The sequence below is a fragment of the Saccostrea echinata genome, unplaced genomic scaffold (assembly GCF_033153115.1).
Source record: "Saccostrea echinata isolate AGI-Se365-2 ecotype Australia unplaced genomic scaffold, CSIRO_AGI_Sech_v1 ptg000010l, whole genome shotgun sequence".
In the NCBI taxonomy this organism is placed as follows: Eukaryota; Metazoa; Mollusca; class Bivalvia; order Ostreida; family Ostreidae; genus Saccostrea; species Saccostrea echinata.
Genome location: NW_026889759.1, coordinates 8,484,051 through 8,496,117, shown reverse-complemented (window position 1 = coordinate 8,496,117; position 12,067 = coordinate 8,484,051). Strand labels below are relative to the sequence as shown.

General features: G+C 31.6%; 1 protein-coding gene across 1 annotated transcript; it reads right to left on the bottom strand.

Annotated features, from left to right (window-relative positions):
* Nucleotides 1-283: 283 nt before the first annotated feature.
* On the bottom strand, nucleotides 284-11,705 carry LOC133184306 (poly(A)-specific ribonuclease PARN-like). The gene is made up of 22 exons (XM_061319321.1): nucleotides 11,646-11,705; nucleotides 11,459-11,536; nucleotides 8,570-8,643; nucleotides 8,301-8,368; nucleotides 6,650-6,731; nucleotides 6,419-6,479; nucleotides 6,061-6,244; nucleotides 4,541-4,645; nucleotides 4,114-4,240; nucleotides 3,851-3,907; nucleotides 3,512-3,589; nucleotides 3,357-3,400; nucleotides 3,180-3,222; nucleotides 2,788-2,863; nucleotides 2,442-2,552; nucleotides 2,254-2,323; nucleotides 2,046-2,101; nucleotides 1,851-1,937; nucleotides 1,649-1,723; nucleotides 1,332-1,485; nucleotides 1,136-1,239; nucleotides 284-579 (listed from the first exon to the last, which is right to left on the bottom strand). Exons 1-22 carry the CDS (start codon nucleotides 11,662-11,664, stop codon nucleotides 536-538), a joined length of 1,797 nt encoding a protein of 598 aa, XP_061175305.1. The 5' UTR covers nucleotides 11,665-11,705; the 3' UTR covers nucleotides 284-535.
* Nucleotides 11,706-12,067: the final 362 nt, after the last annotated feature.

Sequence of the window (12,067 nt, the reverse complement as noted above, 5' to 3'; positions counted from 1 at the left end):
CCTACTTTGGTGCCCTCTTGTGGCTCCTCTGTACTCTTTGAATAAAAATTGGTGCTGGTTTTCAAACATGCAACATTTAAAGTTTTTAAATACAAACTATCCCAATTTTAACTGTGTCTTGATTTTCCTGCCAAATCAGGGGCCAGATTCAGCTATTACCATACCTTGTCCTTTCCCATTTTTTGGGTCAAGTGCATATTCCTGCTATTTGCAAAATATTCAATGATGAAGAGTTCAAATTAGACTGAACATAAACTTAAACATAAAACAGATCAAAGCCATATTGCATTTCATTAGTATTTACTATCACTGTTCATGAAATTTAAGTGTGAATTTCTGTTAAACAGGTTCATGCGTCAATATGCCATAAATTAAGCTTTAAAGACATCTAATCAATTTTTACAATGCCATTAGAAGTCTTGTGTTAGCTCAGCTGGATACTTGGTGATTGTTAATGCTTCTATTTTGTAGACCACTAAGTCACAATGTCTTTTTTCATTTTCACTCATGTTCAACTCCTTCAACAAATAATTTGTCACCATGCAGGCTCTTCAAACATTTTCTGTTCATTTTTTGTTTCTGTAAATGAAAAAAAATAAAATAAATGAATGACAAGGAATGAATATTTTCTCTTATTATAAATGGCTGTAAACATGCAATCATTAGGACATACTGGACAAGAAAAATTTAAACATTCTTCATGGGAAGTGCATTTATAAAATTCTTCATGAAATACCAAAAGTATAACCCATGAGAGATCTGAATTTGTGACCATTAGATCACAAGCTGATGCTATAACTGATTGAGCTACAGGGTAAAACAGTAAGAAAGACGAAAATAATACAATTTTTTTATTATTTCGATAGGAAGTACATCAAATAACCTCCTTTAACAGTTTGTACTTTTGTTCATATTTCAGTGAACTTTTTAATATTATTGAATAACAAATAAATCAATATCCAACCTTTCTACTTTCAGGAAGTATGTTTGGTGCAATCAAATATTAAAAATGTCAATACCAAATGTTTCAATATACTTGTTAAATTTAAAGTGCAACAGACACAGTGCTTTTTCATAAGTAAAACAGCAACATTGTCAACAAGTCCCTGAACATTAGACAAAACAAAGACATTACCACTAGTGCTGTCAGGAGCAAGATCCTCCTCCTCCATTTTTTCTCCATTTTCTTCTGGCGTGGGTGGGGTTATTGACCTTGATCGAGACACAAATACTGGAGCACTGAAATCATATAAAAATACATGCAAGTCATTGTCACAGGACTAAAAATTCCTGACTTGGTATATCTTATACATGAGAAACTACAGGCTTACTCAACATTGAGGGGCTTTTTCTTCTTGGGTTCCTCCTCTGTTGAGTCTGCCGAATGTGGACGTTTTTTGGATTCCCTCTCTGGCAGACCATATTTAAATAACTCAAATGTCATTATTTTGTATGGGCTGTCCCTCTTGCATAGTGTTGACATAACTAATAAATGTAGAATTGTACAAGATTGTGTATGTTTGCAATTTATGATTTCACATTTAGACAAAAACTTGGCAATGTTTCTTTTGGTTTTGACAACTTGTTTTTATATAAAATTGGCACTGTCTTATTCATGATTTTATAGTGATTTCAAAATAGTGTATACCTGAGGAGGCTTGGTCTTTCTTGTAAAGAGACACAAAGGCTGAAGTATCATCTATCCAGTTAATGCCAACATTTCCTATAAAATAGTAGACAAAAAAATCAATTCTTCAATAAATAATTCAACTTAAAGGAAACTTTTTTGTTGCATAAAAATAATACTAAAGTCTTGTTACCTGTTCCAAAATACACTCAAGTTTGCTTACCAAAGGGAGAGAACAGCTGATAAAGATTGGGTGCCTTCCATTCTTTAGGAAATGTGACATGGAAAACATGGTCTCTGTTAGGTAATACTATACAAAAGCAAAAATAAATCAAAAATTTTGATGAACATAAAAAAAAATAATTGAATATCTGGTCCTTTAAAAATGCTACCACTTCTAAATTCAAGTCAACTTTACCATCTTCTGCTGTTAAATCTAAATATGGAATATCTGGTATCCTCATTAAGAAAAGTCTGAAATGAGTATAAAATTTAGAATTTAGTACAGAAATCTAAAGTAAAATTTAGTATAAAATGTGCTAAGAGCTGGTTAAACAATAAATAATAAATGATGTACATGTATCTATTATGTATGTTGTGGTAAAAAATTATATACAACAACTTACTTATTTATGAAAGGTTTTACTAATGGAGCATCAGATGAAACATGGGTAACAGGGGGATTTTGAAGACTTCCTATAAAATTTGTAAATAAAATTAAAAAAAAATCTGCATTCTAAATTCATTTCTTTAATATGAGATTTCTATATTTCCTTGGATTATTTCATTATGAAATATTCTGCTCAAGGCTTACCTAGATAATCGGACATTCCTGTAAAACATATTCCAGTAATATATGCATCATAAGCTGCTTCATGTAAATTGCTGTCTTCTAGTTTGTACTGGGGAAAGTCTTCAGGTATCACTATAAATTAATGTAAAAACTGTTACACAGAGACTGGTATGTACAACTAATGTAAACAAATAGTTTCCAAATTTTACTTGCACAATTCTGAAAGTTTTGAGAGGTCAATTTTTTTTGCTTTTAAAGCATTGCAGCTAGGGGTTAGCCTGTTACTTTAATTCTACTGCAAGCTTTCAGTTTTTATATCCAGTAAGTGAAATGTCAATATCTCAATATGACAGGCAAATGTACCTACCAACTTCTGGCTTTTTGAATGGTGTGCAACTAATTTGTTTCAATAGATCCCCCAATACTGAAATGGGAACTACTTCCTACAATGCAACATAAATACATAGAACAAAAACAGTGGTCAAGGACAAATTAATTCTAACAAAATACTGTGCTTTCATTAATTTTTATGGGGATCAAATTTCATGGTTTTGGCAAAATGACAATTTCATTAATATGTGAATTTTTAGACGATTACCTCATCCTATTATATAATTAGGAAATTTGAAGTTCATTGATCACCTAATTTAATGGTCTGGCTCAACCACATAAACAAGGAAAATTGTTCAGTGAAATAAATGATGAAACTAGAGTAAAAGTCTCACATCATGATGTACAGATTGACATAAATAAACTCACCTTACAAGGTGATGTATTCGCCATGAGCTTCGTATCCAAAATTCTGCAGAGTTCAAATAAAATTGACTTACCATAAAGATTGGAACATATTTTATATTGGATAATCAAATAATTTCTACAAAAAAAAAAAAAAATAAATAAATAAAGGTACACATACATAAGTTGTGAAATACTTACTTTGGAAAGACACATTTTGTCAAAGCTTTGAATTCTTCATAATTCTGGAAAGAGAAAACACATTTAGATTTAAACAAAATTAGGTACAATATATTAATTTGGTGACAGATATCTTAAAACCATTCAGATTAAAATAAGATGACAATGATAAAAACCTCAGGGAGTGGGGAGCAGAACCTGTGTAACAAATGAATCACATCCAAAAACATGTTGTGGCCAACAACCAGCTTCCCCTGCAACAAAGAGAAAATGCATATAAAGTTGATTTCTTCATGTAGTACAATGTACATTATAAGTACATGTAAATCTGCTTTTCAGGATAACACAATGGTCACCAATGCATGATAGTAATGATACTCATTCAAAGACACTAGTCTGAAGATCAGTTGGAACACACAGTTTTAATTATTATTTAATTTCTATTATTCAGGTTTGTGGTTATTTAAATTTCTACTAACACTGTATTTTAGTTATTATGAAAGAAAGCAACTTACACCCTGAGAAATCATTCTAATAACTTTTGAAAATCCTACAGCTTCTTCAATTTCTGCCTGTCAAGTAAAAGACATCAAATATGTAACTAATTAAATTAAGAAGAGAAAGAGGTCTCCAGAACATCAATTTCAAAAGGGGGTGGGGATTAAATAAATCTAATCTTTTGTTTCAAAATTTTTCTGAGTACATCTTGATTAAAATTATAAAAAAAATTATAAAAATTTTCTGTTACAGATAATTCAAAAATGAGTGAGATAATAACCAGTTCTGCTGCTTGCTTTTCCTCCTCTTTTTTCTTCATGTCCTCCTCTGTTTTGATTCTAGTGACTAATATGAACCGTTGTTTCTTTTCATCTGTTTTAGCGGCCAAGTGAACCCCAGACTGAAACCTTAACAAAGAACAACCTATAAATAACGGAAAAAATTTACTATGCCAAACCATGAGAATGCAGTAACTAAGGAACTAGAAATAAATAACGCAAAAGATTTACTATGCCAAACTATGAAGATCAATGCAGAAAATAAAGAACTAGAATTAAATAACTAAAAAGATTTACTATGCCAAATAAGAGGATGCAGTAACTAAGGAACTAGAATCAAATTTATTTAAGATATGTTTACAAAACACTAACATACTGACTGTGAAGACAGGTTTTTGTAAACAGAATTCAAGTGACTTTATGAAGTACCTTTGCCTGACAGTCTGGTAAATGAGTTTTCTCACAAATCCATTACAAGGTGGCAATGGCAGAGTTTCTTCCCCTTCTTTGTCTAAAAATTCCTGAACAGTATTGCTGTAAAAGTGTTGTTTTTTTTAAAGAGAAGGTGAAATCCTATCTAATACTAGAACTGTCCAAAGGGGACAAATACCCCCCACTGGGTTTTTCAGAGAATGTTTTCTAGATGTGAGAGGTGTTCACAATTTGCTTAAACATTTAGAGTGAAAATTTACTTACTCATTAAATTTTTTTTTAATGAATGAAACTAAGGTGCAGCCTAATTAAACATCAATACTAATAATTACAGTGTTTTTTATTACATTGAAAAAATAGTTTGCAACTATCTGTCATCTTTGTGAGACATGACACTCTGCAAATCGATTGTTGAAAAAAAATTTATCATAATTAATTATACAAAATCAAATTGATCTTAATACCTTTATATCAAACTCATTTTAAAAATAAAAGGCTGTTTCCAGTAACTATGTATTTTGACAGACATAAATTACAATTAAGAGACTTAGACAACAGAGATCTTTATTTCTTTCTGCCCAATTCCCAGGAAATATAGATAAGACCTGCTTGATCAGAGATGCCCTAACAGCTTCCCACACTGAACTCATTAATTAATCTTTAACTGGATGCATGTCCATTTATTACTCCCAAGGGACAAATGGATTTACACTATCTGCTGTGTAATGTAAAAACTGTTTTTAATACTTTGTAATCTTTTTTTTAGTTCTAATGAGTTGTTTTAAGCTGTAGTTCACATTTTTGTACAGATGTTCTAGATTCTATGTCTCAAACCTTAGACATGAACCCGAAATGACTAAGTCAATAAAAAATGAAAAAAAAAACAACTGTAAAATGCAGAAAAATTATCAAATAATGTTGAAAATACCAGGTGCACATCTTCATATGGTAAATAATAAGTGTACAAATTTTCATACAAATCTATGCAATAGTCTCTGGGAACAGATCCGGACAAAACCACATAATAAAAATGAAAAAAAAAACACCTGTAAAATGCAAAAACATTATCCAATCATGATGAAAATAACAGGTGCACACCTTCATATGGCGAATAATAAGTGTACAAATTTTCAGACAAATCCTTGCAACAGTTTCCAAGAAATGGTCCGGACAAAATCTCGTCTACAGACAGACGGATAGACGGACAAGCTGATTCCAAAATACCCCCCCTAAACTTCGTTTGTGGGGGTTATAAAAATGTTGAATGTTTGATTCTTTTATCCTTAAAAAATGAGAGAGAAAAAACATTTTTAGCACTTATTGCATGTATATATGCATATAAAATTAACTTCATAATATTCAAGAGTTAAAAATAAAATTACATTAAATTTAAAATAATACTTCAAAATAACTAGTGAATTATTTAAATCTTTGATAAGTGAAATATTTAGGTCTACATTAAGAGTGGAACAAGTACTGCATATTTTTCAAGACAATGTCTATAATCTGAAACAAACCATATGCCCTCTATGAAATCTTTGTGTTCTTCAGGTATGTTAATGGGGCCCTTTGTTGTCACAGCCTCTGCCCCACTGTCTGGTGTGACGAAGGCTGGGGAGGAAAAGTGATTGTACTGTTTGTTTCTTTCCTCCAAGGAGTCTCTCAACTGACTCTCCTGTGTTGAAGTTAAGTATGGTATACCTGAAATACAATATATCTGATCACTGTCAATTATCAGTTTCATTACAGAATGACAATCTTCAAGTTCAATACTTGGAAAAAATGAACTATCAAACTCACATTTAACTTTGATTATTGACATTCAGAATCATGACACACAAGTTAGATACAATCTTAGAATAGAGTTTTAAATACCTTCCTTAAATGTCTTATTGAAGTCAAAATTCTGAGATGCAAGAAAATCAATGCTTGAACTCTGTAAATAAAGGCAAAATAAATTAAGATATTTTTTTTTCTTTCTTTCTTTTCCTTTTTTGGATACAATCAACTTCTTACTTTAACTTTAAAATATGCATATAGCTTTACTCTTTTTTTTAGAAAGATTTAGAATTTTTTTTTGTCTTGATTATGTTTTAATAATGTTACCTGGCACAAAAATCTGCAATCTGGGGCAGCCCTGGAGTAAGGTCTTGGGAAAACATAAAAATTAAATGGTCTTGCTTCATACCTAAAATGAGAGTTTTACATGTACTACAACAATATATAGATGTAAACAATCATTTTTTCCAATTAAATTCTTATGCATAAATTAAAGTATGTTTAAACTAGAACTGTCCAAAAGGGACAAATACCCCCCGCTGGGTTTTTCAGAGAAGGTACCAAATCACTAATGTTTTCTAGATGTGAGAGGTGTTCACAATTTGCTTAAACATTTAGAGTGAAAATTTAATTACTCATATTTTTTTTTAATGAATGAAACTAAGGTGCAGCCTAATAAAACATCAATACTAGTAATTACAGTGTTTTTTATTACATTGAAAAAATAGTTTACAACTACATTATCTGTCATCTTTGTGACACATGACACTCTGCAAATTGATTGTTGAAAAAAATATATCATCATTAATTATACAAAATCAAATTGATCTTAATACCATTATATCAAACTCATTTTAAAAATAAAAGGCTGTTTCCAGTAACTATGTATTTTGACAGACATAAATTACAATTAAGAGACTTAGACAACAGAGATCTTTATTTCTTTCTGCCCAATTCCCAGGAAATATAGATAAGACCTGCTTGATCAGAGATGCCCTAACAGCTTCCCACACTGAACTCATTAATTAATCTTTAACTGGATGCATGTCCATTTATTACTCCCAAGGGACAAATGGATTTACACTATCTGCTGTGTAACGTAAAAACTGTTTTTAATACTCAGTGATTTTTTTTTAGTTCTAATGAGTAGTTTTAAGCTGTAGTTCACATTTTTGTACAGATGTTCTAGATTCTATGTCTCAAACCTTAGACATGAACCCGAAATGACTAAGTCAATAAAAATGAAAAAAAAAAAAAAAAACACCTGTAAAATGCAGAAAAATTATCAAATAATGTTGAAAATACCAGGTGCACATCTTCATATGGTAAATAATAAGTGTACAAATTTTCAGACAAATCTATGCAATAGTCTCTGGGAACAGATCCGAGACAAAACCACATAATAAAAATGAAAAAAAAAAACACCTGTAAAATGCAGAAAAATTATCAAATAAAGTTGAAAATACCAGGTGCACATCTTCATATGGTAAATAATAAGTGTACAAATTTTCATACAAATCTATGCAATAGTCTCTGGGAACAGGTCCGGACAAAACCACATAATAAAAATGAAAAAAACACCTGTAAAATGCAAAAAAATTATCCAATCATGATGAAAATATCAGGTGCACACCTTCATATGGTGACTAATAAGTGTACAAATTTTCAGACAAATCCTTGCAACAGTTTCCAAGAAATGGTCCAGACAAAATCTCGTCTACAGACAGACAGACGGACATGCTGATTCCAATATACCCCCCCTAAACTTTGTTTGTGGGGGGGGGGGGGGAGGTATAATAAAAAATATCAAAACCAGATATGCTTCTATTATTACAAACACCACAGAATTTTTCAAACAAGAGTAGAAAGATTGTAAATAGTGTAATACACATGCATACCGATCTTTTGTTTGTTCATGTTTTAAAACAATAAATTTTGCTTTTTTTGCTTTTACTGCCTGTAAGCACATTAATCTCACTTGCTGTTTTCTTCATCATAACAAAAGGTACAAACTCCTACTTGAAACACCAAAAAATCACTTGATCCCTACAACAAAACATATTTTCTATAACATGATGCAAAAGATATAATTTAAAGAAAAAGTACATAATTCATTTGAAATAATATGTCATATAAAAAGAAACAAACTTATATTTGAATGAAATGCACAATACAAAGTAATTTGTATATGACCTCAAAATGACTAAAGTAAAGAAACTTATTTAAGAAAAAAAGTGGAAATTAAACCTTTCTCAGTTTCTGGTATCTCTCTTCAGGTGTGTCAAGGGGTGATATGTGAAAGGAGCTTGATGCATGAAGGCCTATAAATAGTATGTCACTTGAAATGTTATTAAAAAAAAACACTTTTGGACCAATTTCATTTAAAAAAAACATATCAAGGTATACTAACATGTACTTTATATTTAAAATGTACAGATGATAATTTATTCTGCATAAAAAGTTTTAACTCTACATTAGGCCTACTTTTGGCAGTGTCTATATGCACGACCGTCGTGCACTTACTTTTTCATCGGCTATTCGCACGACCGTCGTGTATATAATTTTTCAATGACTATTTGCACGACCGTCGTGTATATAATTTTTCATTGACTATTTGCACAACCGTCGGGTATTGTATTTATTTATCAGCTGTTCGCACGACCATTATCTTTTACATAACACACCAACTTATTATGTCATTCGTTGTTTCGTCCCCAGTTAAGTTCGGCACGCAGTGATTTAACTGATTTAAGCCTAGAAGCATTTTAGTAAGAAAACATTAGAAAAACTTTTTTTATAATGTTAATTTATATGCTAAAGTGACATATAGATCCAATGGGCCGGTCGGTGTAATGTAAATCTGTTTCTATTAGAACTGCCCTTGTAAACGTCACTATCTCTCTTATAATGTATAGTGGGGTATTTTTTATGTGGAACGATTATTTAGGGGTTTTCACGAGTTTTTCCTATTGTACACATGATGAATAAGTGTAATAAATATAAATTTTTGAAAAAAAATGTCCAAAAAGCCCCAGGTTGAATATCGGGGGGGGGGGGGGGGGGGGGGGTGTCCTGTCCACAAGTACCTGTGACTATAACAAAATGTTTACCTACTATTCTGATAGGCTTGCGGTTTATCCTCTCCACCTCAACCTAGTCCAAGATATCTGACGTTTTCCAGGCTTTTTTTTTTTTCAAGCAATTTTGATATTTGATGTTCCACCAATTAAAAAGAGCCATAGAACATTGAATAAGCATTTTTCCTACTTTAGTAGTGATTTCTTAAATACACTTTTTAACCAAAATTTTGTCATATAACCTTAGTTATTACACAAGTGTTATCTCAAATTAAACAATAATGATATTCATATGTTAATACATATTGTAGTTCCCTTGTATAATAATTATAAAAATCATCAAGTTTGTATGGAGTATGCAAGTAAATATTGAGGTATATCTACCTAAAAGATGACAAACTGTTGACAAAGACCACTCCTAACTAGAAAAACAACATTTGAATACCGGGGTAATTTTGTTTATGACGGCACTTTATTTTGGTTAAGGTGAACATTTATATATATATTCATTTTTCCTCTCATAATATTTTAAGATTTGGCAATCTGTCTTAAATTTATCATTCATTATCAATGACTTCGTGGCGCAGTGGTATGATTGCTGAAATGTAAATGTGGTGATTCGAGTTTGACCTCAAGATTTTTCCAGTTGAAAATATAACACTCGTCCGCAAATGATATTACATTGGTTGAAAGTACTGCTCACGTTCAATTTTTTTTATGTCATCAATTTGGTCATCAATATATCATCGAAATTCTATGGCAGATCCAGAATATAACATGTGTGAGTGAACTGTGTGGTTGAGGGCCGAAAGGATGGTATAACCCAGGAATGTAACTTAACTACCGATTTCAGCGCGAAACATCTCACGTTTTATTTTAAATATTTAATCACATTTTGATCCGTTTTAAATTATTTATCAAATATAAGATATGAATATGTTGTGTACTCTAATTCATGACTTAATAACATGCACTACTGCCATAGTTAATGGATCGTACGGTGCCCGTTTGTTTCATGGCCGTAGGAACCGGGGGGCACGGGGGTGGGCTGTGCCCCCCCCCCCCCCCCCAATAATTTCGCCGATATATACATTACTACAGAAAACATAGCTACCATATACTTGTGCCCCCTGAATAAAAACGCCTGATGACTTTTTTTTTTTCTTTTTTTGGTTGATAGTGCCCCCTCAATTGAAAATGTATGGCTGTGCCCCCTCAAACTGAAATTGCTTCCTACCATGCCTACGGGCCTGTGCTTAGCGTGTCTGTTCAACAATTCAACAGTGATTCAATGGGGATTTAATTGTAATAAGTTGGAGATCAAAAGGTGAGAATTGAAGTTGATGTGTGGGTTGTCCAAGCCAGCAGTAATTACTTAATTAGATGGCGGTATTGTAATTATCTACTGTATATATACGTAATTAGCACAGTATAATAATAATTCATAATTATGCTATGTATGTACACTTCAAACTCAGACATAAATAATTTACGTCTCTGCTTCAAATATAATCTTCTTAAATTAAATAAAATGTTCCAAAAATATCTATATTTACATATATTTTAAAATCTAAAATTTTGTTAAATGAACTAAACTCAGTAGCAAAACAGAATGGGCGCGAAACATCGCGGAGCGAACCATGCATAGGTGCGAAACATCCCGTTACCGCACAGGTCGGTCGTGTATATTATGCATATAGCTATTACCGTCGTGTGCATATCTCTGGCAATGTGCGATTGCTATTTGCACGACCGTCGTGTAAATAGATTTTTTTCTTACCTATGTGCACGACGGTCGTGTATATATCTCAGCTATTTGCAATAGCTATTCGCACGACGGTCGTGTAAATAGACTTTCTTTTCTATGCGCACGACGGTCGTGTATATATCATCGGCCCCTACTTTTACTAAAATCATAACCAAGATTAATCAATCACGATTTTCTTGGTTACTGTTGTCAATAAGCTTTCTGCTTTCAATCGAATATGATGAAACGCTTAATGGAATTCTATTTCAATGCCATCTAAACGCATTCAATAATATAGATCTATATTCTTACCTGAAAATTCTGTGTCAACACAGATGAAGTCAGCTTCAGCAATGGCCTTCTCGACTTGCGGAAGAATGGATTGAAAATCTTAAAAGAATAATGTGTAATATTTAACAAACACATTTTGCTCTAGTATATTTTGCTTTATTTATTATTATTGCTACAGCGCTCAAGATATTATTGTGTTTTCACTTACTCTTTCTCGTCACTTCCATCGTCAGTTTGATCAGAGGAAAGTGCGGCAAATGTTAAGACCGCTTATGACATTTAATTAGGAAACGCAAATTTAATATCATTTTTATGAGTAGACATACAATTCATTCATATATCCTTTATAAAATTACATCGATATAAAAAAATTACTGTTCATTTTATCCATCTTTAATACATAATTTACCCTAAAAAAAATAGATAAACATATATTGTTAATGCTATAAGCAATAATATTAAAGTGAAAGTAAACAAAAACCAAAAGTTGGTGAAGTTGGAAACAGGATATTTTCAGTATTGTTTTAAAAGTTTTGTTGGCGTCGGCTGATTTACATTGCATTGATAGTTGGTAAGTATGTTTTACAACATTTTACATTTTGAAAACTTTAATTTTTTAAGTTAAATTTG

Excerpts from the sequence above, each read along its gene's own strand:
- LOC133184306 (XM_061319321.1), bottom strand. Across the intron at positions 8,369-8,569 it reads GATACCAGAAACTGAGAAAG|GGATCAAGTGATTTTTTGGT; the intron begins GTTTAATTTCCA and ends GTTTTGTTGTAG. Across the intron at positions 2,864-3,179 it reads CGAATACATCACCTTGTAAG|GAAGTAGTTCCCATTTCAGT; the intron begins GTGAGTTTATTT and ends GTTGCATTGTAG.